General features: G+C 45.8%; 2 protein-coding genes across 3 annotated transcripts in view; one reads left to right on the forward strand and one right to left on the reverse strand.

Annotated features, from left to right (window-relative positions):
- The window catches only part of stxbp1a (syntaxin binding protein 1a), a 45,843-nt gene extending 37,807 nt beyond the window's left edge, over positions 1-8,036 (forward strand). Inside the window, exons 19-20 of one of the 2 annotated variants that reach the window (XM_061262791.1) lie at positions 1,677-1,843; positions 5,361-8,036. In XM_061262791.1, coding sequence (XP_061118775.1) covers positions 1,677-1,786 — 110 coding nt within the window. In that variant the 3' untranslated portion in view covers positions 1,787-1,843; positions 5,361-8,036. The remainder of the gene's footprint in view (positions 1-1,676; positions 1,844-5,360) is intronic. The other variant, XM_061262792.1, reaches the window with a different exon arrangement.
- Positions 8,037-8,878: 842 nt separating this feature from the next.
- LOC133105658 (DENN domain-containing protein 1A-like) overlaps positions 8,879-25,754 on the reverse strand; it is a 33,057-nt gene continuing 16,181 nt past the window's right edge. Inside the window, exons 10-22 of the mRNA XM_061215891.1 lie at positions 25,633-25,733; positions 24,028-24,073; positions 23,401-23,502; positions 22,264-22,389; positions 18,252-18,353; positions 15,366-15,453; positions 14,831-14,871; positions 14,194-14,265; positions 13,730-13,786; positions 13,428-13,550; positions 12,149-12,204; positions 11,542-11,788; positions 8,879-11,214 (exon numbers count right to left, since the gene is read on the reverse strand). Coding sequence (XP_061071875.1) covers positions 10,663-11,214; positions 11,542-11,788; positions 12,149-12,204; positions 13,428-13,550; positions 13,730-13,786; positions 14,194-14,265; positions 14,831-14,871; positions 15,366-15,453; positions 18,252-18,353; positions 22,264-22,389; positions 23,401-23,502; positions 24,028-24,073; positions 25,633-25,733 — 1,713 coding nt within the window. The 3' untranslated portion in view covers positions 8,879-10,662. The remainder of the gene's footprint in view (positions 11,215-11,541; positions 11,789-12,148; positions 12,205-13,427; positions 13,551-13,729; positions 13,787-14,193; positions 14,266-14,830; positions 14,872-15,365; positions 15,454-18,251; positions 18,354-22,263; positions 22,390-23,400; positions 23,503-24,027; positions 24,074-25,632; positions 25,734-25,754) is intronic.

Raw genomic sequence — 25,754 nt, forward strand, 5'->3', positions numbered from 1 at the left:
ACACAGTGCAGTTTATGAGGACCGCAGTCATTTTTAATATCATGTCCTATCGTTCTGTTCTTTTCTGTCTTGCTAACATGTGGGTGCTTTTAAAGAGGGCAGGGGGTTTGTCTCATTTGTTTAGCTGTTCGCTATATGTTCATTTTTTGGGATTTTGTTTCTGTGTTTCCTTTAAACTGTTGTTCTTGAATTACAGCTGCTCCACGTCTTGCGTAAGTCTGTCCTATTTGTGGGCGTGCGTGTGTGTGTGTGTGTGTGTGCGCTCGTTAGTGTGTGAGGGGCCCGTATAGACAGTATATCTGTGTGCGAGCCTGTGTGTCCACGCGTATGTGTTTGTGTGCCAAAAGAGGCCTCTGTGTGACTCTGTGTGACTGTGCCCCATGTCTGTACTGAGTCCTTTCTCTGTCTGGTGTCTTTGTCAGCAGTTTTCCAGACTGTTCTCTGCTCTGTGCCCCGCCTGTCATTGCCTGCTCGCGCTAGCGCAGCAACAGAGCAGCGGGACCTCCGACATCTTTAACTCAGAGAGGACTCTGTGGCTTCAGTTCAGCCTTTCAAGACTTTATTAGCAAACTGTGTGTTTCACGGTAACACCCGTGCAAGCCACCGTACCCGGACGAGAGGGCGATGTTTATTCTTCAGGGGGTAGACTACGTGTCACGTGTCTGTCTTAAAGAACAAGCAAGTTCTGCGACCTAACCTCTCTTTAAATATGCGGTCGCTGATTAGCTTTATGCTATGCTATGCTGGTAATTGTAATGCTAATGCCAATTGCTAATAGAGCTTAACCTTGAGACTGAGTTTAAGCTGCGGAGGGCTCTTGAAAGGCCCCCTTTGCATATACTGTGTCATTCCCCGTGGGGAAGTCCACTGCCGCAGCAAAAGAAAATTGACGCGGGAAAGATTCCGACGACGTGTGGCGTTCAGTCTGCTGTCAGCGACGCCTCAGACCTGTAATGCCTTTTGTGGAAGGGGTTAGGCCCTCTGTGGAGCATTACGTTGAGGGAGTGACTTATGAGGACAGGAGAGGAGGTGAGATTTATGGGGGGCGTTCACCGCTGAGTCAGTCTCTGGGGAACAGGAACGCGTCTGCGACGGGTGAGATCGCCGAGAACACGGCGGGTACGACGAAGGCGCTCTCCTCGTTTTTTAAGTTGTCTCTGCAGAAGGGAGAAGACTCAGGTGCGGGCGAGGTCGGTTTTAGGGGCAGAGTGGGGTGGGTTGTAAGGTGGTTGTCGTGTGTTTTAGGGGGGTAGTGGGGTGGGTTGTAAGGTGGTTGTCGTGTGTTTTAGGGGGGTAGTGGGGTGGGTTCTAAGGTGGTTGTTGTGTATTTTAGGGGCAGGGTGGGGTGGGTTCTAAGGCAGTTGTTGTGTGTTTTAGGGGGGTAGTGGGGTGGGTTGTAAGGTGGTTGTTGTGTATTTTAGGGGCAATATGGGGTGGGTTCTAAGGCAGTTGTTGTGTGTTTTAAGGCGGTAGTGGGGCGGGATGTAAGGCAGTTGTGTCTTTTAAGGCGGGAGTGGGGCGGGTTGTCAGGTGGAGGAGGGAAAGTGGTTGTCATGGCACTCTTTACTCCAAAGACACCAGAGACAAAAGGAAAAGGACGAGGTGGTGTGCTGTGCCCATGAGAAGCGATGAGACCTGAGAAATGAGCGTGAAGCCCACTTCTGTTCCTCCCGCAGGTGCCACCCACACGCTCACCCCCACCAAATTTCTAACGGACCTGCAGCACCCCGACTTCCGAGAGTCCACTAGGGTGTCCTTTGAGGACCCAGATCCTTCAGACGAGTGAGAGAGAGAGAGAAAGGGGAGAGGGGCGGAAAAAGAGAGAGAAAGCACACTGAAAAAAGTAAAGGCAGCCGTGCAAAGAAGCCCTTTCTGAACCCCAACAGCACAAGGGCTTTCTTTCTCTCCATTGTTCCTCTGAAACACCTCTGCTGTTACTCTGCACTGCAGGGTTGGGCTCCCGGCAATGCTGCACGGCAACGCTGCACGGCAACAGCGCCCCCCCCCCCCCCGTAGAATGCAGATCAGGATTGGAAACCTGCCTTCTCAGCACAATATTAGTTCTTATTTTGTCCGAAGCGACTTACAGTTGATTAGACAAAGCAGGAGCCAATCCCCCCTGGATTTGGGGTTAAGGGCCTTATTGTGGCTACAATGAGGCTTGAACAACAGCTTGAACGTCCAACCTTCCCGGTCCCAGTCAAGCTCCTTAGCCACAAGGCTATGGGCTACCGCTATACAGATGGCCAGTGGTCAGCCTGCAGTTCTCAGCCAAAGCCCCTCCTCCACACACGCCATGAGGCTGAGATGATTGAGCAGTTTCCGCTAAGCGAACGAGCTGATTGGCTGCTCGTCAAAGCCCGCTTCCGACAGCCGTGCAGCGCTAGGCCCCGAGCCCTTCCCTGTCATTTCTCCATGGTCTCTGGCGGGTGGATTAAATTGCTCTTCCCCCCTCCGAGCCCTCCTCCCAGTCACACACCACACTGGAGAGACGAGGCGGCTCTTTTTCTTTTTCATTCCCCATTATCTCCCTGCAGATTTAATCTACCCCTGAGATTCATTCTGTTACGACTCTTATTATTTTTGAGTTGTGCTATACCTTTGCTTAACGAAAGCACACCGGTTTTTAGCGATTACTTGGGAGATTCTTTCTCTTTGATTTACAGGAAGGATTGTTTACTTTCGGTTTGTTTCGATTACTTTTTTCTAGATTTGATTATATTTTTTTATTTTAATATTTAAAGTTTTTCCACCCGCCCCACGCATCACACTCACTCACCTCACCGAGCATCCTGTACCTACGTCACCCTGGGCCTGACTGCAAGGGCTAGGCTTTCACCTCTGCTCTGTACCGGGAGGCCAGAGCTCAAAAATGAAGTTCATAAAAAAATATTATTTCACATTTGAATCAAGTTTCTTCGTGAAGTCTGTAAAAACTTCAAAACAATGGTAGTATAACATGCAGTTCCAGTGTGATACCCTGGGGGATGTAGTGATGCTGACTTGATATGCTTTAGCAAAAAAAAAAAAAGAAAAGACATTTAAAAAGCATGTTCCACTGACTACACAAGTCTCACCTACACCAGTGCACCATGTGTACCATCATCAGAGGTTTATCTGTCTTTATCTGTCTGTGTACAGTGCAGAAGACCATTAGGAAAAGCACAATGTGCTTAGTATCCCGTGTCCTTTTCTTTAAGGAGAGCAGGCAGTGTTTGTATTTTTCCCCCTTGATTCGGACAGGAGGACGACAGAGAGATAAAGCAAAGATGGGATCGCAGTTCAGAAAGCACTGCTGGCGGGGGATCGAACCCCTGCCCTCACAGGGGACGTGTGCGTGACTGGAGAGTCGCCCACCCTACGGACTGTGGCACGCAAACTCCCCTCCTGTGTTTAAAAATCTACCTGTTCCTGGAGATCTCCCCTCCTGTGTTTAAAGATCTCCCTGTTCCTGGAGATCTCCCCTCCTGTGTTTAAAGATCTCCCTGGTCCTGGAGATCTCCCCTCCTGTAGGTTTTCACTCCAACCTCAACAAAAGCACACCTCATTCAACAGCTAGAGATGTTAATTAGTATAGTCGGGTGCACCAAAGGAGTTGAAATGAAAACCTACAGGATGGTGGAACTCCTGGAACAGGGTTAGTTACCACAGGTTTAAAGTAACAGTTCCCATTTCTGGGGTTTTTGATATTGAAGTTTCTGACAACCACAGGAGCTGGCGAGTTGAAAAACACTAAACGCCGAAATAGCAATGAACCTCAAAAACTGAGTCTCATTTCATAAACATTACTCAGCTCACTCTTGCATACTTTGGCAGGTCTAGTTATAAGGTTAAAATGTTCAGAGTTAAGTAAACTTACAGCGTTTGAATCCCAGTGGTTCCAGAGGTAAAATGTATCCGTGTCACACAGAACATTTTGCTGTGTACTGAAGAGATATCGGTTTAGCCATGCTTAGCAATACTCTCCCTATCAGAAATCTGCTAAAGCTATATCTTATTGATTTTTGGTTTCTGTACTCTCTTTGATTTTATTATTATAATTTTTTATTTTATTTTTCTCAGTAAAAATGTATCACCATGTGCAGTATGATGTAGCACATACTGTTACATTGAACACTTCCTGTATAATTTTTTTATTTTTTTATGAAGAAAGAAAAAAAAACTATGTTGGTGCGTGTATTGTGGCCGGTTGGCAAAGCTGCGTGTTTTTTTCCCCATGGAGTGCTTAAAACTGAATTGATGAACAGGGGCTGAATTTATTTGAGTTGGGCTATTCGTTTACCACTGTGTTATAATGCTAGTGGAAAACACGCAGATTTGTTACAGAAACCATGGATTTAAAAGAAGACAATACTCTGTGATTGATAGGTGCAGGAATGAATCAAACTTTGACCTGCCTGATAATTGCAATTCACAAGTCAGGTCCATCATGCATCTCCGGGGCGTACGAGACACCAGCAAAGGGACTTGTGACAATTCAGCAGGTCAAACGTTTGTTTTAGTCCACTCCTAAAGCCTAGCGTTTTGTAGTAGAAATGTGTCTTCAGCTACGGACCAAAAAAAGTAAATGTGCACGCTGATTTTTCCAGGTCTTGTTTGTTACATTTTCTAAAAGTTTCATTTGGCTAGGAAAAACAGGTGACGGTTGAACGTGGGAAAAGCCTGTTCTTCTTCTTTTGTTATTTTTTTGGGGGTAAATATTCTGCAGTGTTCAGCATTGAATGTGTGCTGCTGTTAACTGATGTTTGCATGAACTGTAATCAGTGTGCCAACATGGTCAGAGGTCACGCATCCATCATGTCATAATGGCTGAACTCCGGCAGAACTTGCTGATGTCACCGTGAATATCACAGCTGTGACTGCGACATTGGAACATGATGACATCGCAAGCATATTATGACATCACAAGCCTGTGACATCACCAAGCTTACACGTGATACATGCAAATATATTTCTCAGGAGTCCATTAAAAAAAACTATGTAGAGAATGGGCCTTGGTTTTTGTGCCTTTGGTAGTCGTGATTGCATGCAAATGAATATGCTATCTTTGGTTTTGTTGGCAGTTAATCTACTAACAAATTTTTCCAGATATCTCCCATCATGACCAGCAATGAAACTCATTGATCAGTTATTTATCGCAAAACTGGTACCAACCGTACCAAAAGTATGAGAATGCTATGGGATTTATTTTAGTTTTTTCTATTTTGGCATAGTTTTTTTTTCCTTTTTTTATTTTATGAACATTTACATTTTTGGGGAAAAGAGCGAAACAGCTGAAAACACATTTTAGGTGCCGCAGTCCGATTGGACAGTTCTGACGTGCGTGTTTCTCTCTCTGTCCCCCTCGGTGCTGCACGCAGGCTCCACCCACATCTTCCCCCCGACCAGCGTACTCCACGCCCTCAAGGCCATGAACAAACCAGACGAGGAGCAGACCAGCTAAAAGAGCGCCAGCCATCCTCTCTCCTCCCCCCCATCCCACCCGTCTATATTACACGTGTATGCATCTTGATCCACAGAAAAAAAAAAAACTTGACAGCACTGATATACAAAAAAGTTGAAAAAAAAACCTAACAAAAAAAAAAACATTGCAAGTATTCTCATGTTTTTCATTGGATGCAAATAATGATGATGATAATAATAATAATAATACTAATAATATAAGAGTAAAAAGAGTTAAATATGTTAAGGCCAATAAAAAAAAAAAAAAAGAAAGTACCAAATGTTACATTGTATGCTATGAAACCTTGCTAGAATGTGTAAAAGATAGAGGTTTTGTTTGTACCTTCCTTCACTTTTCTTTGATGGTGTGTATTTTTATTGGTGACGCGTGGAGGGGGAGGGGTGGTTTGATTGTTGCCGTGGTCACAAGAGGGTCGCTAAAGCAACAGCTCCATTCTGTTTCATCTGAAAGGCCTGCTTCTGCGTGTGGTCTGGGTCTGGGTGAACGTTGGCCGTGGCTAGGACAACCTTTGTGAAGTTTTTTTAAATCTTTTTTTTTGTTTGTTTTTTTTTACTTAAATGTCCTGATGAAACATTGTGGACAAAGGTCTGTGTATTTTGACACATTTAGCATGCGACTCTAAAATTGCTAGAATAGCGAACAAAATGTGTAAATGTGAACCTGCTTCCTTAGACTAATGTATTTCATTGAAGCCTACAAGGGATTCCGTCATCGTTTTTTCTCAGCAGTTGTGTATTTTCCCTGGTTCTACTTGAATGCGGGAACGCGGTCGTAACTGAGTACGGATGCTGCTGTGTCTCGATCCGCTGTTCACAGCCCCAGTCTGGGCGGTGGTGGAGTGAGAACATCTCTGTCTTGTGATTCACTATGCATCTCTTGTCCTTTTGTCAATTGGGTGGTGTTGTGGAGACTGGCCAGTGGCTGAACCAATCATCTCACGTGAGTTTCAGCAGTCTGGGCGGGCTCAGAGAGCATTGCAGACCTGGTCATTTGACACAAAATTGACATTCAAAGACGCTTGTGTGACTAGAACACAGCAGACCATCGTCTGAAGCTTAAGTAGGTTCTCTGGTGTCCTGAATGTGGCTCAGTTCAAAGTGACCCCTACGGTTTTGTTCGCCCTAAACACAAATGTTGCTGTGGCCCCAAAGTGCTCCAAAATAAAAGGAATAAGTTTGAGTTGTGTGGCCCGGAGACGGTCGTGACTGCACTGCGTTTAGGCCAGCGGCTGGCTCTCTCTCTGGCACAGAGGGACAAGGACTAAGAGATGGACTGTGCTTCCTTTGGTGATACTTTTCAGAGATTAACATCGTGGACACAAGGCAAGTTTGTCCAAAAGAGGCTTCACAGAAACAATATTTTTTAAATAAAAAGGGACCAATGGGACCTGTATCATGAAGCAGAGTTATTATGTTAGCTGGATAAATGCATTGAGCAAATGGTAAATGCCTGCATTTATATTTATCCAAAGCCCTGTACAATTAATGCATTCACCTATTCACACTCACACACACTCACACACCAATGGCAATTGGCTGCCATGCAAGGCACCAACCAGCTTGTAAAACCCAGAAGATCCAGATCCAGATTTAGAAGGTTTCTGGGTTTCACGTGGTGAAGTGATCCGGCTGACTCCGTAATCCTGCTTCATAAAACAGGGCCCAGGACTGGCAGAACAGTTTGAGGCACCCAGTCTGGCGGCAGAGAGCGATGCTGTTAGATAACAGCCACAGAACCTGACCCCACGTGGCAACCCTCACCCCTCCTCCTGCTTGTGACTGGAAGTATTTATTCCGCACACTCGTTTTTTTTTTTTTTTGAAGACTTCAGGTTTTTAGTGTCAAAAAGGCCATTGCTTGCAAACATTTAATGAATAACTTAAAAAAAAAAAAGGGCCAGGTGTATTTCAGTATTGTATTATCGTCCAATTAGGTCTCATCATTGGTTAGTAACTCCGTTAAACCATGCACTGAGTAGCGTGTTTGCGTGTATATTCCATACTTTGATGTTTTAACGTCTCCCTGTTACTGGTGATAATCTCCGACTGTGAAGTAGTAACCCGTTTCCTTTGAAAATGCCGATGTGAATCCACTGTGTTATTGATGTCGTAGTCGTAGCTGTAGTGGTCAATGGGGATAATGAAGAAAAAACCCTGCTTATCTATATTTTGTTAGTCTCTCTGTTTCTCTTCTGGGGCAATGTCAAATCTTCCACCAGTGAAAGGCTTTGCAAATCAATATTTTCCCCAATAATCTTTTTTTTCCCTTTTTGTCTCCATTTTTCCTCTGGAGAAACGGGCTGTATATTGCACTATGCCTCTCTGTGATGCAAATGCTTCTTCAGATTATTTTGTTTGCTTTATTTTACTTGTTGCCGTTGTATAGCATTCACTGTGTCTGTTTCTGACTGATTTACAAAGTTATTTATCAGAGAGAGAGAAATATAAATAAATTAAAGGTAGTCTGTCATAAATCTGTTTAACTTATTGGGAATTCTATGTTTGCGAGTGTTGAAGCACAAACTAAAATACTCTATGTACCGCTGTCTAATAAATTGACTTCCAGTAAAAGTAGATCCTGGATCAGTAGATTTTTACACGATAACCTTACCTGTTCTTCAGCCAATATTATTGAGTTCTGGGGAGTGTAGTTTTATCCAGACCCATTCTCAAAAATACAGCCAATTGTGTTGCTCGGGGCTCGTTCTGAGTTTGAGTCCACATTTCCTGTGTTTTACACACAGAAGTGATTTTAAAGAAACTTTTAAAGAAATGCACGCACTGGATTGGACATCAGCTCAAAGTAAACATTTGTCTCTAGCTACAATCAACAGCGCTGACCACTTCGACCACTTTACCAAAAACCAATAAAATGAGTCGTACTGCAGGGGTGTAGAGCTAAACTTATAGGGCACAGGAGAGAATGCTACCCCAGGCTAGGTTCATGCCATCTCCTCACAACACATCCATGAAGGCACTCGATTTATTACAGCTCATACGGACGCACCGCATTTTTGCAGTGTATGGTTAGCATTCTCTCATTTAACCCCTTTACCAAAAAATACTGTTTGACGAGGTATCATGATTTGAAGGGGTATCATGATTTGAAGAGGTAGCATGATTTGAAGGGGTATCATGATTTGAGAGGCAGCATAATTTGAAGTGGTATCATGATTTGAAGCTATAGCGTGATTTTAAGGGGTATCACGATTTGAGGAGGTAGCATGTTTTGGCATGATTTGGCAGGATAGCGGTGAATGAGGCTTGGTGGCAGTGCTCTGGTTCTCCCCTCCTGCAGATGAGTGACTGTGCCCCCGGACTGGAGGTGGCTGTCCTGCTGCTCTGCTGTTGCCAGCTGCTGGCTGTCATCGTCACGGTGACAATGGCACAAAGAAACATGAGTCAGAAGGCAGGAGTCAACAGAGAAAGAAAAACCAAACAAAGCTCACATTTATTGGACACTTTGTAGTGGTAAAGGGATGGGGGGGAGGGGGTTTGGACTCATATGATCATTGTCATAAACCTTCATTTTATGAGATAGGACACTTCAAGTATTATTTTGGTTTGGCAGCTTACATAAAGAAAATTACATTTGATAAAAAGTGACTTGTGTTTCTGGATCCCGAGCTGAGAAACACACTTTGGCACTCACTCACAAATACAAATTTCCCGCTGGGATTAATACAGTTCTTATCTTGAGACCAAACTCAAAGTCCAACAACGTCTGAGCCTCTTCTGACTTTTCTGAGATGAGTTTTGCTTTGAGGAAAACGTGAAAACGTTTCAAATTCATTCAAAATAAATTCACAATTCACAGATTAACGTAAGTTACAGGACTAATGAGGCAAACAGAAATGGCAGGGAGGGCTGAAGTTAAGTTTTCATTTCCAGTTTTCATTTGTTTGCGAATGCTAACTCAATGTTTGCCTTGTTCTGTGTACATCAGCTCCCAGCCACCAGCCTTAGTTCTCCCAGAAAACTCAAAACGCAAATGAAATGCACATTCTGAACAAAATAAATCCTCATTCTATCTTTGAGATTCAGGTTTACAAAGCACAGATCCCTGCCGCAAGTTTGGTTGCTATTTGTTTCTTTATAAAATATCAGATTTTGTTTTGTTTGTTTGGCAATGAGCAAGGTCTGATGAACTCCTACATAATAACATCAAGACTGCACACAGTATATCTATTATTACAATCAGTACAAGTCATTTTTCTCAGCATTTGTTCCTTCATTTGGCATAAAAAAGAACATACGTTCTGCAATATACTTAGTGGCAGTGAAAAACGTAAAATGCATACTCAAAAACAACTTTCTCACATCGTTTGGCAAAAGTCCTGTCTGCTCACCTGAAAGGCCACTTTGGGTGACAGTTTAAAAATGTTGCTCACTCCCTGACAGAGAACCAGAACAAACATCTCAGCTCTACCCTGAATAACTAGTCAACCAGACTAAAAACAGGAGAATGTTCACTAACTTGTTATACTTCAAAACAGGAAAAGTTCCTCTGCTTCAGCACAGCTCTAGAGTACTGAAGGCCTGTTATCTGTGCGCACACAGCTGAAATAACCCATGAGTTTGCGCAGTCACTCAGACAGCAGCTGTCTCCCAACACCGGTGTGCACTGCCCTGTTCCCTGGCAACAGAGCTGACCTCTGACCCTAGCAGAGGGTTGGTTTCTGAAGGGAGACTTCAGACTTCAACATTTTTTTAAACAAAAGTTTTCCGTAAAACCCCTAAATGGCTAGGCAGGTTGTCAAAGACACCCTGACATAAAGCAGTCCCAGTGCTCTGCAGTAACGGACACAGCGTGACCCAAAAGAGCGATGAACACAGCTCTGAATACATAACACTGAGAGTTCTGTCTCCCCGACATTCAATCACATTAGCACAATACAGCACAATGCTGCTGCAGTGGATGTTCTGTGCAGTGACACAGCACCAGCCGCTCCCGTTCCCAACCAGAGCCTCCTTTGTGAAGAAGAATGGACGGAATGCGCAGAGCTGAGTCTTTAAACCGGTGAGCGTATAAAAACCTGTAGCAGCTCCATATAATGCTGTGCTGAGGAAGCCTTGCTTTGCTGCAAAAAAAATACTCCACTTCCCAGAAGGCCGAGGTGGAGTTTTCACTGGAGGGGTGTGGCCCCTGTAGTCCAGGTGGGTCAGCCCAGCCCTAGCAGTGGTGTGAGGGAGGGGGGGGTCAGTTGAAAGTGGCCCACTTCTTCGTTTCGGGAGAGGCGGCTGACTTGCTCGCCTCTACCAAGTCCCCGAACGGATCCCGAGCCAATGGGGGCAGGCCGGCGCGGGGGGGCGTCGAAACAGCCAACGGCGTCTGGATGAGGCCGGGGAGGGCGGGGTTGAGCTGCGAGAGGCCACGCCCCACGAGGGGGTAAGACGGCATCTGAAAGCGAGGGACGAACACGGTGGGAGTCGGGGCGTGGTGTCTGTGGGGGAGGGGTCCCGTGGGGGCGAGGAGCTGCGATTGGGGGAACGGGACGCGGGCGACGGAAGGAAAGGTGGGCGGGGTGAGGGGGTACAGGTGAGGGGGAGGAGCGCTCTTAAGGGGGAGGGGCGGGGCCTCTGGGCCGGGGGGGCTCTTCAGCGGGTCGAGCAGGCTGAGCAGGTCCACGCCCCCGTTGCTAACGGCGACTTGCTTGGCGGTGCCGTTGCCGCTGGCGACGCACTGGGGGAGCAGGGGGGGCGTGCTCAGGGTCCCCTGCAGATCGTCCCACCCCCCCACACGGGCAGAAACCTGCAGGAGCGGGGGTCACCCAGTGGGTAGGATTTATACGCAGTGCTGGGAATCAGCCAATCAAGCATTTGGAACATTTTGAACATTTTGCACATTCGATTCGAAATACAGTCGTGCTGATTGCTGAGAATCAAATGCAGAATGTATTCCTAACAAAAGGGTAAAAAATTCTAAAAGGTCAAAGTTTTTATCCTGAATAGTGAAAATTGTGGTTTCTTTCCAAATTTGTCAGTAATATGTAGGAACTCAATTTTGATAGAATATGTAGAATAAAGCAGATGATTTACAGAGAGAGAGTGTGTAAGTGAAATGGCAGTGAGTCCTGACCTGCTCTTTGGCGAGGGCTTGCTGTTCTTCAGCACCTCCCACTTGCTGCAGGTCCACAAGACTCTTCGGGAGCAGGCTCTCTGGCTCCCCCTCCAGGTTCCAGAAGATATTGCCCAGAAGGTCCGCCTCGGTAGCCTTCACTGGCATCAGCCCGTGCGGTGCTGGGTGGCTGGGGCTAGACTGTGCCCCCTGACCCTCCTGGGGTTCCTCCTCCTCGGTAAACCCCACATCCAGCAGGGGCTGTGGCCTGCAAACACAGAGAATGTGGGCTGGTGACTCCCTCACAAGCTTCCTGAGCCCCCTTATGAAGTGTGGGGCAACATTAGCTCAGGGGGTAAGAGTGGCTGTCTGGCAGTTCGATCCCCCACCCCGGGTGTGTCGGAATGTCCCTGAGCAAGATACCTAACACCTGATTTCTCCCGACCAGTTGGTTGGTGTCTTGCATCGCAGCCTATTACTGTGGGTTTGTGTGTGTGTGTGTGTGTGTGTGTGAACAAACAGCACAATTACACTGCTTAATAAAGTGTGTCATTCAGAAAGCAGTTCCCTGATCTAAGAGTGTGATTATGAATGGCGGGATTAGAGAGAGAGATGGAGGGAGCCTTACCGCTCAGTGCTGCTGCTGTCCTGGACCGAATTTACCACCAGCTGGGATGGAAAGTCCTGTAGGGAAACCACAACACAACCAGGTCAAACACCATCACCCACAACCACAACATAACCAGGTCAAACACCATCACCCACAACCACAACATAACCAGGTCAAACACCATCACCCACAACCACAACATAACCAGGTCAAACAACATCACCCACAACCACAACACAACCAGGTCAAACACCATCACCCACAACCACAACATAACCATGTCAAACACCATCACCCACAACCACAACACAACCAGGTCAAACACCATCACCCACAACCACAACATAACCAGGTCAAACACCATCACCCACAACCACAACATAACCAGGTCAAACACTATCAGCCACAACAACAACACAACCAGGTCATACACCATCACCCACAACCACAACACAATCAGGTCAAACACCATCACCCACAACCACAACATAACCAGGTCAAACACCATCACCCACAACCACAACACAACCAGGTCAAACACCATCACCCAAAGCACAACATGACCAGGTCAAACACCATCACCCACAACACAATCAGGTCAAACACTCTGGGCCACAACTACAACACAATCAGGTGAAACACTATCATCCACAACCGCAAAATAACCAGACAAAAGACTAATAATATTTTTAAATATGGAACATTAGATTTTGAGCACACATACAAATTCAAACTTGTATTTTAACAATTCAAAAATCTAATTTCCTATTTGAGGAATATAAAAACTTCTAATCAAAATCTGACAGCTCTAACACACTTAAAAAATACTAGAGATATCCATTGCCAAAAATGCAAAAAACATGCATGCGTGGATCCTAAAACAACAACAACAAAAAACAAAAAGAGTACAGTACCTTCCTGCATTATCTCAGGGCGGCCTGTAGCATAGTGGTTAAGGTAAATGACTGGGACACACAAAGTCGGTGGTTCTAATCCCGGTGTAGCCACAATAAGATCCACACAGCTGCTGGGCCCTTGAGCAAGGCCCTTAACCATGCAATTCTCCAGGTGAGGATTGTCTCCTGCTTAGTCTAATCAACTGTACGTCGCTCTGGATAAGAGCGTCTGCCAAATGCCAATAATGTAATGTAATGTAATCTCACCACATAAACACAAATTCAACTCCACCCTGATACCATCACGATTCAGACTATCACCATCACCATCATCATCACCACCAGTGGCACACAGCGCCATCAGGAACTCACTCAATCACACCTCCGAAGCTCTAACCCACCTGTCCACAGAGCTCTGTGATCGACTGCTGCTGGTCAGATGGTTGCGAGTACTTCCTGTCCACAGAAGGCGGCCTATCAGTCTGCTCCAGGTCATCTTTGGTCCCGGTCACGTAGCCATTCTCCTAAAGGTCCAGACAGGGGGAAAGTGGTTACTCGCTTTATTACAGGTGTTTAATGGAGCGGAGGTCCAGTTGAGGGTGGGGTCCAAGAGGCCTAGCTTATTGAAGAGTGAGGGTACGAGATGCACCTGAATACATGAGGAACTAAAACTGAAGGAAAAAAACTCCAAAAACCAAACTACCTTTTGCTTCAAACGACTCTTCACCTCTTTGATCCCCATCCTTGCGTGATCTTTTGCCTGCAAGAAAAACGAGCCAGGAGACGGGATTGGAGTCACTTTACCAGAAAACCAACTGGGGCCACAGATGTTGTTGCACAAAGCCAGATTACAGAGTTGGCTGGATAACTGCACAGAGTAAAACCCCAAAGTTATTTTTACTTCATTCCATGTTCCCTATTTGGGGTGTGGGGGTTCCAGGTTTTACTCTAAGAGTTATGCGGCTAACTCAGCAATCCTGCTTTCTGGAACAGGCCCCGGATGTACAGTGATAATGAACAATGCCAAAGCTGAAGATGACCTGACCTTGTCCTCACAGGGAACTGAAGCAGAATGAAAGCCAAAGTAACGACACGCGTTAGACACAGGGAAGGAGCAAGTGACATGATGTTAAAACACAAATATAATTATGCCAGAACAGCACTCACAAACTTGTAGACGGTCTTCATGGCTGGGTTGGCCTTTGTCTTCATTGAGTTAAAAATGGCACCACTGCCTTTCTGTAGGAGACAGGCAGTGTGGAGTTCAGAGACTTCCATGAAATTATGTCTTTTTCAACTCGACTGGAGAGCAGCTTAGTACGGGTCTCTAATACAATTCCTAATATAAACCTGTACTAGGCTTCAGTACAGAGGCGTACAGTGTACTTCCTGTATCAACTCCTGAGGGAATGTGCACCAACCTTCCCATCAAAGACTGCACTTACAATCGGTGACTGTATTTTACAGCTTTACAGCAGAATGCAGGTTCTGAAGACCCAAAGGACAGAACAGCACACACAACAGACTGCTCCTAAGTCAGCTGGCTTTTCTGTACTGGAGTTCACCACATTCACTGCATATTTATCATACTATTTAACCTATGTGGTGTACTGATATATCTGTATACTGTTGTATAGAATATTTTGATTGATCCTTGGTTGTCCTCCAACCCTGTCCCAACCCTGTCATCAAATTAGAAATGTTTTCCTGTATATAAAATAGTACTTGTCCTCCGTGGTTATTGCAGAGTCCAGTAAATGTCTGCACTAGTGTACTTCCTGTTAGTGCAGACAGAGACACTAACCTTTACCGTGGAGAGCCATTGGTGGTAGCTCTTGTCACTGCCTGTAGAAGACCAATCACAGAAAGTGTTATTGGATGGTGTAACACATTGAGAGGAGTTTTAAAAACCATCTGTATTAAGAAGGTATTTTAAATGTATAACTTAAAAGCAGCATCTATATTTCTGTAACTGAAGAACAATTGTTCAGTTATTTTCTGTAATGTTGTCATTATGATTTAAAAAATGTATGTATTTTAATTTAATCTATGTAATCTAAGTTGTTTGATGCTACCATTTGGACTGGGTTCTCCCTTGAAAAGAAGATTTTCTATCTCAGTGGGACATTTTTAAAAATATGTTTGTTCTCTGTTTTTTATTATGCAGCATACATAACAGTGATGGCCACGCCAAAAGCCTTCTTCCATCAATACAGTACAACATACACTACACAGAGATGTCCAGTACATCACAGCATAACACTGAGGCTTGGACCAGGGTGGTAAAAGAAAGAACCTGCATAAAAATCCGTGAGTAAAGAGAATTGTAGGCAGCTGACCTGCATACTCTCCCGCACTGATCTCTTCCTCAAACACATCACTGAAACCTTCTCCTGCATTCAGCAGATCCAGACGCCCATCAATGAACTGCAGAGAAGCCAAAGATGAACAACAGACTTCCTCTTTACTGCTGATTACATCATGATGACGTTATCAAACAATTACGAATCATTCATGGATTTATTGTGTATTGCTCAACAATACAAAGTGTGCATATCTGTGTGTGCGTGTGTCCTCGTGAGTGTATATGTGCATGTATAATACTGTATATGTGTATATGTGCTAGTGTATATGTCTGTGTGTGTGTGTGTAATACTAATTTATCACGTGGGCTAGTGTGTGTGTATGTGTGTGTGTAATACTAATTAATCATGTGTGCTAGTGTGTGTGTATGTGTGTGTGTACTACTAAATTATCATGTGTGCTGCTGTGTGCTAATATGTGTGTGTGTGTGTGTGTGTGTGCATGTACCTGTTTGAAGAGCTGCAGGTGTGTGTGTGTGTGTACCTGTTTGAAGAGCTGCAGGTGTGTGTGTGTGTACCTGTTTGAAGAGCTGCAGGTGTGTGTGTGTGTGTGTGTGTGTACCTGTTTGAAGAGCTGCAGGTGTGTGTGTGTGTGTACCTGTTTGAAGAGCTGCAGGTGTGTGTGTGTGTGTGTACCTGTTTGAAGAGCTGCAGGTGTGTGTGTGTGTGTGTGTGTACCTGTTTGAAGAGCTGCAGGTGTGTGTGTGTGTGTGTGTACCTGTTTGAAGAGCTGCAGGTGTGTGTGTGTGTGTGTGTACCTGTTTGAAGAGCTGCAGGTGTGTGTGTGTGTGTGTGTACCTGTTTGAAGAGCTGCAGGTGTGTGTGTGTGTGTGTGTGTGTGTGTGTCTGTTTGAAGAGCTGCAGGTGTGTGTGTGTGTGTGTGTGTGTGTGTACCTGTTTGAAGAGCTGCAGGTGTGTGTGTGTGTGTGTACCTGTTTGAAGAGCTGCAGGTGTGTGTGTGTGTGTGTGTGTGCCTGTTTGAAGAGCTGCAGGTGTGTGTGTGTGTGTGTGTGTACCTGTTTGAAGAGCTGCAGGTGTGTGTGTGTGTGTGTGTGTGCCTGTTTGAAGAGCTGCAGGTGTGTGTGTGTGTGTGTGTGTGTACCTGTTTGAAGAGCTGCAGGTGTGTGTGTGTGTGTACCTGTTTGAAGAGCTGCAGGTGTGTGTGTGTGTGTGTACCTGTTTGAAGAGCTGCAGGTGTGTGTGTGTGTGTGTGTGTACCTGTTTGAAGAGCTGCAGGTGTGTGTGTGTGTGTGTGTGTGTGTGTACCTGTTTGAAGAGCTGCAGGTGTGTGTGTGTGTGTGTGTACCTGTTTGAAGAGCTGCAGGTGTGTGTGTGTGTGTGTGTGTGTGCCTGTTTGAAGAGCTGCAGGTGTGTGTGTGTGTGTGTGTGTGTGTGTACCTGTTTGAAGAGCTGCAGGTGTGTGTGTGTGTGTGTACCTGTTTGAAGAGCTGCAGGTGTGTGTGTGTGTGTGTGTGTGTGTGTACCTGTTTGAAGAGCTGCAGGTGTGTGTGTGTGTGTGTGTGTGCCTGTTTGAAGAGCTGCAGGTGTGTGTGTGTGTGTGTGTGTGTGTGCCTGTTTGAAGAGCTGCAGGTGTGTGTGTGTGTGTGTGTGTACCTGTTTGAAGAGCTGCAGGTGTGTGTGTGTGTGTACCTGTTTGAAGAGCTGCAGGTGTGTGTGTGTGTGTGTGTGTACCTGTTTGAAGAGCTGCAGGTGTGTGTGTGTGTGTGTGTGTGTGCCTGTTTGAAGAGCTGCAGGTGTGTGTGTGTGTGTGTGTGTGCCTGTTTGAAGAGCTGCAGGTGTGTGTGTGTGTGTGTGTGTGTGTGTACCTGTTTGAAGAGCTGCAGGTGTGTGTGTGTGTGTACCTGTTTGAAGAGCTGCAGGTGTGTGTGTGTGTGTGTACCTGTTTGAAGAGCTGCAGGTGTGTGTGTGTGTACCTGTTTGAAGAGCTGCAGGTGTGTGTGTGTGTACCTGTTTGAAGAGCTGCAGGTGTGTGTGTGTGTGTGTGTGTGTGTACCTGTTTGAAGAGCTGCAGGTGTGTGTGTGTGTGTACCTGTTTGAAGAGCTGCAGGTGTGTGTGTGTGTGTGTGTACCTGTTTGAAGAGCTGCAGGTGTGTGTGTGTGTGTGTGTGTGCCTGTTTGAAGAGCTGCAGGTGTGTGTGTGTGTGTGTGTGTGCCTGTTTGAAGAGCTGCAGGTGTGTGTGTGTGTGTGTGTGTGTGTGTGTACCTGTTTGAAGAGCTGCAGGTGTGTGTGTGTGTACCTGTTTGAAGAGCTGCAGGTGTGTGTGTGTGTGTGTACCTGTTTGAAGAGCTGCAGGTGTGTGTGTGTGTGTGTGTACCTGTTTGAAGAGCTGCAGGTGTGTGTGTGTGTGTGTATGTGTGTGTACCTGTTTGAAGAGCTGCAGGTGTGTGTGTGTGTGTGTGTGTACCTGTTTGAAGAGCTGCAGGTGTGTGTGTGTGTGTGTGTGTGCCTGTTTGAAGAGCTGCAGGTGTGTGTGTGTGTGTGTGTGTGTGTACCTGTTTGAAGAGCTGCAGGTGTGTGTGTGTGTGTGTACCTGTTTGAAGAGCTGCAGGTGTGTGTGTGTGTGTGTGTGTGTACCTGTTTGAAGAGCTGCAGGTGTGTGTGTGTGTGTGTGCCTGTTTGAAGAGCTGCAGGTGTGTGTGTGTGTGTGTGTGTGCCTGTTTGAAGAGCTGCAGGTGTGTGTGTGTGTGTGTGTGTGTGTACCTGTTTGAAGAGCTGCAGGTGTGTGTGTGTGTGTGTGCCTGTTTGAAGAGCTGCAGGTGTGTGTGTGTGTGTGTGTGTGTGCCTGTTTGAAGAGCTGCAGGTGTGTGTGTGTGTGTGTGTGTGTGTGTGTGTGTGTGTACCTGTTTGAAGAGCTGCAGGTGTATAGCGTTCTGCAGGAAGTGCCTCATGGTGCTGGAGCGATGGGACACAAAGACTTCCTTGTTGAACGTGATTGGCTCCCCCTGAAAGCATGTGACAAGTAGGGGGATGTCACTGAATGGGGTAATAAAGAAGGGACACAGGACAGATGTGATGTCACAGCACAGATGTGATGTCACCTCAACTTGCAAAGATGTTGGAAGTTAGCACCAATCACCAGTGCCGCTCTGTTGTCAGTTGCTAACGTACCTCAGCGTGATTGATGGATTTCCTAATGGTTCACAGAGCCATTTCCTGTGGATGCCAGCCAACATCTCATCCCTATTATATGTGCCAAATAAATATTAAATGTAGACATTTCCCCTGAATCACGCAGTTTCACAGGAAACTCCAGGAGTGAAGAAGCACACAGGCTGGATGGAGCACAGGAGCTGACCATCTGGCTGCTATAGAGACTCTACCTATGCCGCTGTGAGCTGTATTTTTACCCACAGTTCCAGGGAACCAGCAATAGGAGATGGAGTAAACATGTTATTACGAGGCTGACTGGTTGTAAAGGGGGAAGGATCAAACTCACTGTCTCCCCAAGCTGTATCAAAAAGGCCAGCATCAGAGTGGCAGTGTGAACCCTTTTATTTTATTTTTTTATCATTTCTACATCATTATCCTGTACAGAAAATGTTTAAACTTTAATGTCTTAATAAGTGTGTATTAAATAATAAGTGTGTATTCTTTGTAGTCAAATTATTTTTGCTTAAATCTACATATGTAAACAATACCCACCTCTCACCCAGGTTTTGCTAAGTCACACACTTTGACCCATGAAAGATTTCATTTATAAAATTATTCTAACATAACTAACTAAAAACATTTTTCTTGGATGTAAGTGTGCATAATGCACTTTCTTTGTTTTTGTTTTTTTAAGTCAGCATAAAATGAAGCCCTTCCAATTTTTCTCATTTGCCTGGACAACAATGTTAAAAAAGCTTTACCAAGTTGGGCCTCTAGGTGGCAGTGATATGTCGGGAAAAGGCAAAAAGGGAGACAATGGTGGAGCCACACTACTGAAGACCCAACAATGCCCCAACGAACAGTATCAGGCCTGTATATGTTTATATCACCAACAACATATATGCTAATACATGCTGTCAGAAATTAGGTCCAAGAAAGGATTCCATGAGGTTGCACCATGTCTGTACGATACACACCATGTATATACTATTTCCAAATACACATAATAAAATAGTATTACAGGAACTGAACCAGGAGTACATTTTCAATTCACTTCAATGTAACTTCATTTCAGATACATAGGTCCACATCAGTAAAAACAAAACATAATAAAATACAAAACAAAAACAGACAATGCAGAGATATGTACGAGATCATGGCAGTTCACACGTCCACAGAGATTAAAACACATACAGACATTTGTTCCAATGTCTCCAAAAGCAAGAGGAACACCTTGTGTCAATTTATGTAGGCTCAGTTAAAGCCATTATGATTACATTTTTTGAATCGCCGATTAAATTTGTATATGAAATTCCTCAACACAGCATGAAAAGTGGGAACATTACTAGTCACAAACATGACTTGCACTTACACATCTTGGGAGCTTAAGCAAGATTCTGAATGCATCAATAAATGCCACCTGAAGCTTTTTCATTTTTGCTTTGCTATAACTGCACCGCAGGTGGACTGTACAGTCGGAGTGGAGTGCAGTCGGCTTTAACATCATCTGTACACATATAAATTTGCGTGCTGGCATATTGGCATACATATTGGCATACATATTGGCATACATATTGTGCATACAGTTTGCAACACTGACGGCGCACATCATCCTCATCACATAAATCATTCCAAATTATGTGACCCACATATAGTATAGTATAGTAAAATACTACTATGTATTTGGAAATAGTATATGCGGTATATATAGTACAGACATGGAACACCCTCGTGGAATTCCTTCTTTGACCAAATTTCCGACAATAACATCACAGGAACAGATCCGGTCGTAAAATAGCATTATAATGCAACAGAACGTTTTAACAATGAACTCTACATGGATTTCACGCAATTGGATGCTACAAACTAGAACTGAATCCAGCTGCTTGGTTCTGTTTTTTTAATTTCTTTTTAGAGGTAGCCTACCAGGGCGGCCTGTAGTGTAGTGGTTAAGGTACATGACTGGGACACGCAAGGTCGGGGGTTCGATCCCCGGTGTAGCCACAATAAGATCCGCACAGCAAGGCCCTTAACCCTGCATTGCTCCAGGGGAGGATTGTCTCCTGCTTAGTTCAATCAACTGTACGTCGCTCTGGATAAGAGCGTCTGCCAAATGCCGTTAATGTAATGTAATGTAAAGGAGTCGATACTGATTAAAGTGTTTTCAAGGCCAGAAAAGTGCTAACAGAGCCCACAGATTGAAGCACCACATTAATATCTGTAAAAGAAGACAACACAGCCACAGAAATCTGCTGTTAGCTGCATGTTGTCTCCGTACACGTCAATGAATTCAAAGCTTTGCCGTTAATCTGTCTGATCGCCCCTGAAAAGAGGGGCAAACCATTTTCCATCAACAGGACGAGGTTTTAAATTTAGCTGTAGCTTCAATCACAGAAAGAGCAATTCTGAGTAATGGGCACGGACAGATCAGGGCAGAGTTGCCTCCGGCGACGCAAATTAACCGTTTAGGGAACATTTCGGAAACCCGCGCTGGCGGGGAGATGTTTATTTCTTTTCGAGGATAAACGTCACTTCAGATACAAATCTAGTTCCTTTTTTTTGTGAGGAAATAGTAGAGGCCATTATCTCTCACGGGGAGATTCGCAGCACAGCGTCCGTTATCGTCCGTCGCCAGCTATCAGCGCACGAGCCACATTCGCGTAATTGGCTGTCAGACGCGGAGCCGACGGCAGCTTAGTGCCGTCCGCCCGAATCGCGCTAATGAGACCCGATCTTCTCCAGCGCCCCGGATGAGCGTTTACGGTGGTTCCGTGTGGACGTACTGGCCGCTTTCTCGTCCGAGGGCATTTGTCCCGTGACGCAGGCGGCTTTTGACAGCCAATTAATACCGGGAAATAGGATAGAGGCAGATTTCGTCACAGAGAACAGGACCAATATCCCTGACCTGCCCTGCCTTGATCAGCAGACTGCCCTACACGTCCCACGTATACTACAAACTGTGTGTCTACATACAGAAATACCTGTGCACTCTCAGGAATAAAGGTAGCCTAAGAAAAGTGCACAAATGCTTGTCACAGGTGCTGTACCCTGTAGGTACATACAATCATACCCCAGTCAGCAATTTATATTTAATTTGTGCCTTTTCTGCTTGGAAAAAGAACATTACTGTATTTTCAGGGTACATTTTGATCCTTGAAGAACAAAAACGTACCTCCACTGTCACTTTATTTTTGAGAGTGCGTGTATCTCACAGCAGACTTACGTTTGTCTAGCTGTAGTTTGACTTGTTTTCTTTCTTTTCAACCTATTTATTTATTCTGCTTCTGTTGCTGCTGCAGTTGTGTGTGATGTGAGGTTACTGTGCATACTATGCCCCGTCTCCTTCTGATGTTGATTGATGATAAGCCCTGCAACTAATTTCCCCTCAGGGATAAATACATTTTATTGAATTGAATTGTTCAACTGTTTGTCTAACAGAACAGATTCCCCAGAGGATCTCTTTCTGAATATACTCTCCCACCCTGTCCCTGCCCCATCTCTCCCCTCCCTGCCCCTCTCTGCCCCTCTCTAACCCCTCCCTGCCCCACCCTGCCCATCTCTAACCCCTCCCTGCCCCTCCCTGCCCCTCTCTAACCCCACCCTGCCCCTCTCTAACCCCACCCTGCCCTCTCTCTAACCCCTCCCTGCCCCACCCTGCCCCTCTCTAACCCCTCCCTGCCCCACCCTGCCTCTCTCTAACCCCTCCCTGCCCCACCCTGCCCCTCTCTAACCCCTCCCTGCCCCTCCCTGCCCCTCTCTCACCGGCTCTATCCGCAGGGCGCTCCTGTAGCTCCCGAAGAGAGCGGCCTGCGCCTTGAGGAAGGCCCGAGCCACCCCGTCCCCCGGAGCCATGGACACTTTCTTCAGCCTGCTCTTCAGAGACGACACCTGAGGACCCCCCACACACACACACACACACACACACACATACACACACACACACACACACACACATATACACATACACACACACACACACACACACACACACATACACACATGCACACATACACACACACACACACACACATACACATACACACACACACATACACACACACATATACACACACACACACACAGACCATGATTAATCTTTAGTGTAAGAAATGAAAGAAAAAACAGCACTCAATGGAGATTGTCGGGCTTCTGCCCTGAGATATGTTGTGCTGCACTGTGCTTCAGAGAAGCAGGACCTGAACAAGCAGCCTGAATATGAATACAGCCCAGAGTAACTGGTCAACCGGCTCCATTACAGCCCAGAGTAACTGACCAACAGATAGCAAACACACTTCTCATGTGATCTATTTCATGTCAGAGCAGACATGTAGTCCAGTGTTCCAACCAGCCCTAGCAGACACATGATGGAGGAGGGGAGAGAGAGGGGGAAGAGAGGGAGAAATGAAAATCAGTAAAGGCAGAATCGCAGCTGGTGTGAGGAGTATAGCCGGGTGGCTAATGAAGCAGGGGAAGTCCCTGGCTGGTTTATGGCGTTCCTGTGCAGAGGCACAGGGCTTTATGGACACAAAGGTCTCTGATGTCGTGTTTTCATTACCGCCGGGTCCCGTAAACGGACCTCCGCGCTGGGCTGTGGGCAGAGCCGCAGGGCTGGCACCGGCACCAGGGGCCCAGTAAAACCCCTCCGCTGACTCACTTCAGCGCTCATATCATTTAACTCCCTCAGGCAGCGAGAGCAAGAGGACGGCTACGCTAGAGGATCCACATTATAATGACTGAGACTGAATCTTACAAAAAAAGTACTAATTCAATAGGATTCAGGATAGCATTACCACTGAGAACTCTTTGCTTGAATGTTTCAGGCAAGACACCCTGCTTCCAAAAGTGACACACAAAACACAGGTGCAATCAGGCTAGCCACCCTGGTGCAACAGCACTGACCGTATCGTTAGGCAGGCACTGAAGATCATCGTAGGGAGTCTCCAGAGTGTTGGTGTCGACGTTGAAGATCACTACGTCTTCCAGCACCATTCCTCTCGCTTTCTGCACAGAGAGTAAGAGCAGGAGGTAAGTGCACAGATAGGACGGTGAGTAAGAGCAGGAGGTAAGTTCACTGATAGGACAGAGCAGGAGGTAAGTGCACAGATAGGACAGAGTAAGAGCAGGAGGTAAGTGCACTGATAGGACAGAGAGTAAGAGCAGGAGGTAAGTTCACTGATAGGACAGAGAGTAAGAGCAGGAGGTAAGTGCACAGATAGGACAGAGTAAGAGCAGGAGGTAAGTGCACTGATAGGACAGAGAGTAAGAGCAGGAGGTAAGTGCACTGATAGAACAGAGCAGGAGGTAAGTGCACAGATAGGACGGTGAGGTAAGTGCACTGATAGGACAGAGAGTAAGAGCAGGAGGTAAGTGCACTGATAGAACAGAGTAAGAGCAGGAGGTAAGTACACAGATAGAACAGAGTAAGAGCAGGAGGTAAGTACACAGATAGAACAGAGTAAGAGCAGGAGGTAAGTGCACAGCTAGGAGAGTGTAGGAGCAGGTTAGGGTCTGTGTAAAGGGGCTTACCTCCATTAAGCTGGAATGCACTCCAATGAGGTAAGGCATGGGAGCACTGAAACAGAGAGGCACAAATATATATTATTTATTTTCAATGTTTTCATATGTCCGGTTACAGTATTACTAGATTGTCAATGGAGAAGCAATGGGGCGATTACAGAGAAAGTGTAATCAGTAGCCTGATCTCAGCACAGCTGGATTCTCACAGCTCCATGTGGACCCACATGAGGGCGTGGCCTTCCCGGAACCTTCTGGCTCCTGCATGAACCACCCAGCCAATGACACAGCCCTGAATGACTGAGTAAAGCTTGGAGGGGTTGGGGGAATATCCTAATTAGCTTTTTGGGCCCTCCCCTTTGCTTTGAAGACGGCTAATTAACACCAGGCTAGTCAGTCTGTGGGGAGGCACCACCTGCTGTCGGGACAAAATGAAGCAAGACCCAGAACATTCTTCTTCTTTCTACTGAAATATATGCAGATGGTGGGAGAAAGGGTGGCTTGTGGCAACTCTAGAGTGCAACTGTACAATACACCAGTCAGTCGTTCATTAATAAAAACATGAAGTGTGTCAACCGCCTCTAACTGAACAGCATGGCGCTCACTTTCAAAGACTTTCTCTTCTTTTCTCTCCTCTCAATTCTTGACCCAAGGACAACATGTAGAGTCATTTTGTAGCTTTACAGCAGTGAAAACCCCATAAAATTAAACATTTCAGCATGGAATTTGATACATTTTCCTGGAGTAACACTACTAATAGAAAAGGTTAAACGTTGTCCTTTTTTATATTTTTATAAAAAGCAGTACACCATCAGGGTACAAATAGTCTTTTTTTAACCCTGCAGTTATGATATCATAAGTCACAATCAAAGTTAAGTGCCACACATCCATTTCAGCAAAGAAATAAATGATGATGCGTTTTGTAGTCAGAAGGAGTCGTGGACAATGCAGAAATACAGTCTCACTGGACAGTGAAATATGAAAACAGGTCTTCACCAATTTATTGATCGAGTGACAGTCTGCAACTACATGGGAAATATTGATTTATGGGCTTAGAATTAAATGAAGAGGCTTTGTCACAGAGGGTCCGCTCAGGGTGGGTCATTCAGACCCTGTGGGCATGGGCCGCACACGTAATGAGACACGAGGGTTAACTGAGCAGGGGACCTACAGCTGAAGTGCTCCGCTCACCTCTCCTGGCTTTCAACCATTACAGATGTATAGACACATTTTTTAACGATAACAAAAGGTTTAATAGAGACTGCCCCATCACAGGTAGTAGACACTTGTCCACTAGCTGCGAAAACAGGACAGATGTTGTCCAATCACAGATGAGTCACAACAGATATTACATTACATTACATTAATGGCATTTGGCAGACGCTCTTATCCAGAGCGACGTACTGTTGATTAGACTAATCCTCCCCTGGAGCAATGCAGGGTTAAGGGCCTTGCTCAAGGGACCAATGGCTGTGCGGATCTTATTGTGGCTACACCGGGGATCGAACCACCGACCTTGCGGGTCCCGGTCATGTACCTTAACCACTACGCTACAGGCCGCCCTGGACATCATCCAATCACATGAGCGCAGGAAGCTGCCCAGGGCTGCATACTCACCCGCAGTAGTCTATGAGGTACTGAGGCAGGACGGGGATGTAGACGTGCTGCCAGAACATGGGATACAACATGGCTGCCGAGCCGTGGACGCAGGAGGTTAACTGCAGGAGACACACACACAC

Source organism: Conger conger, chromosome 12 (assembly GCF_963514075.1).
Source record: "Conger conger chromosome 12, fConCon1.1, whole genome shotgun sequence".
Taxonomy (NCBI): Eukaryota; Metazoa; Chordata; class Actinopteri; order Anguilliformes; family Congridae; genus Conger; species Conger conger.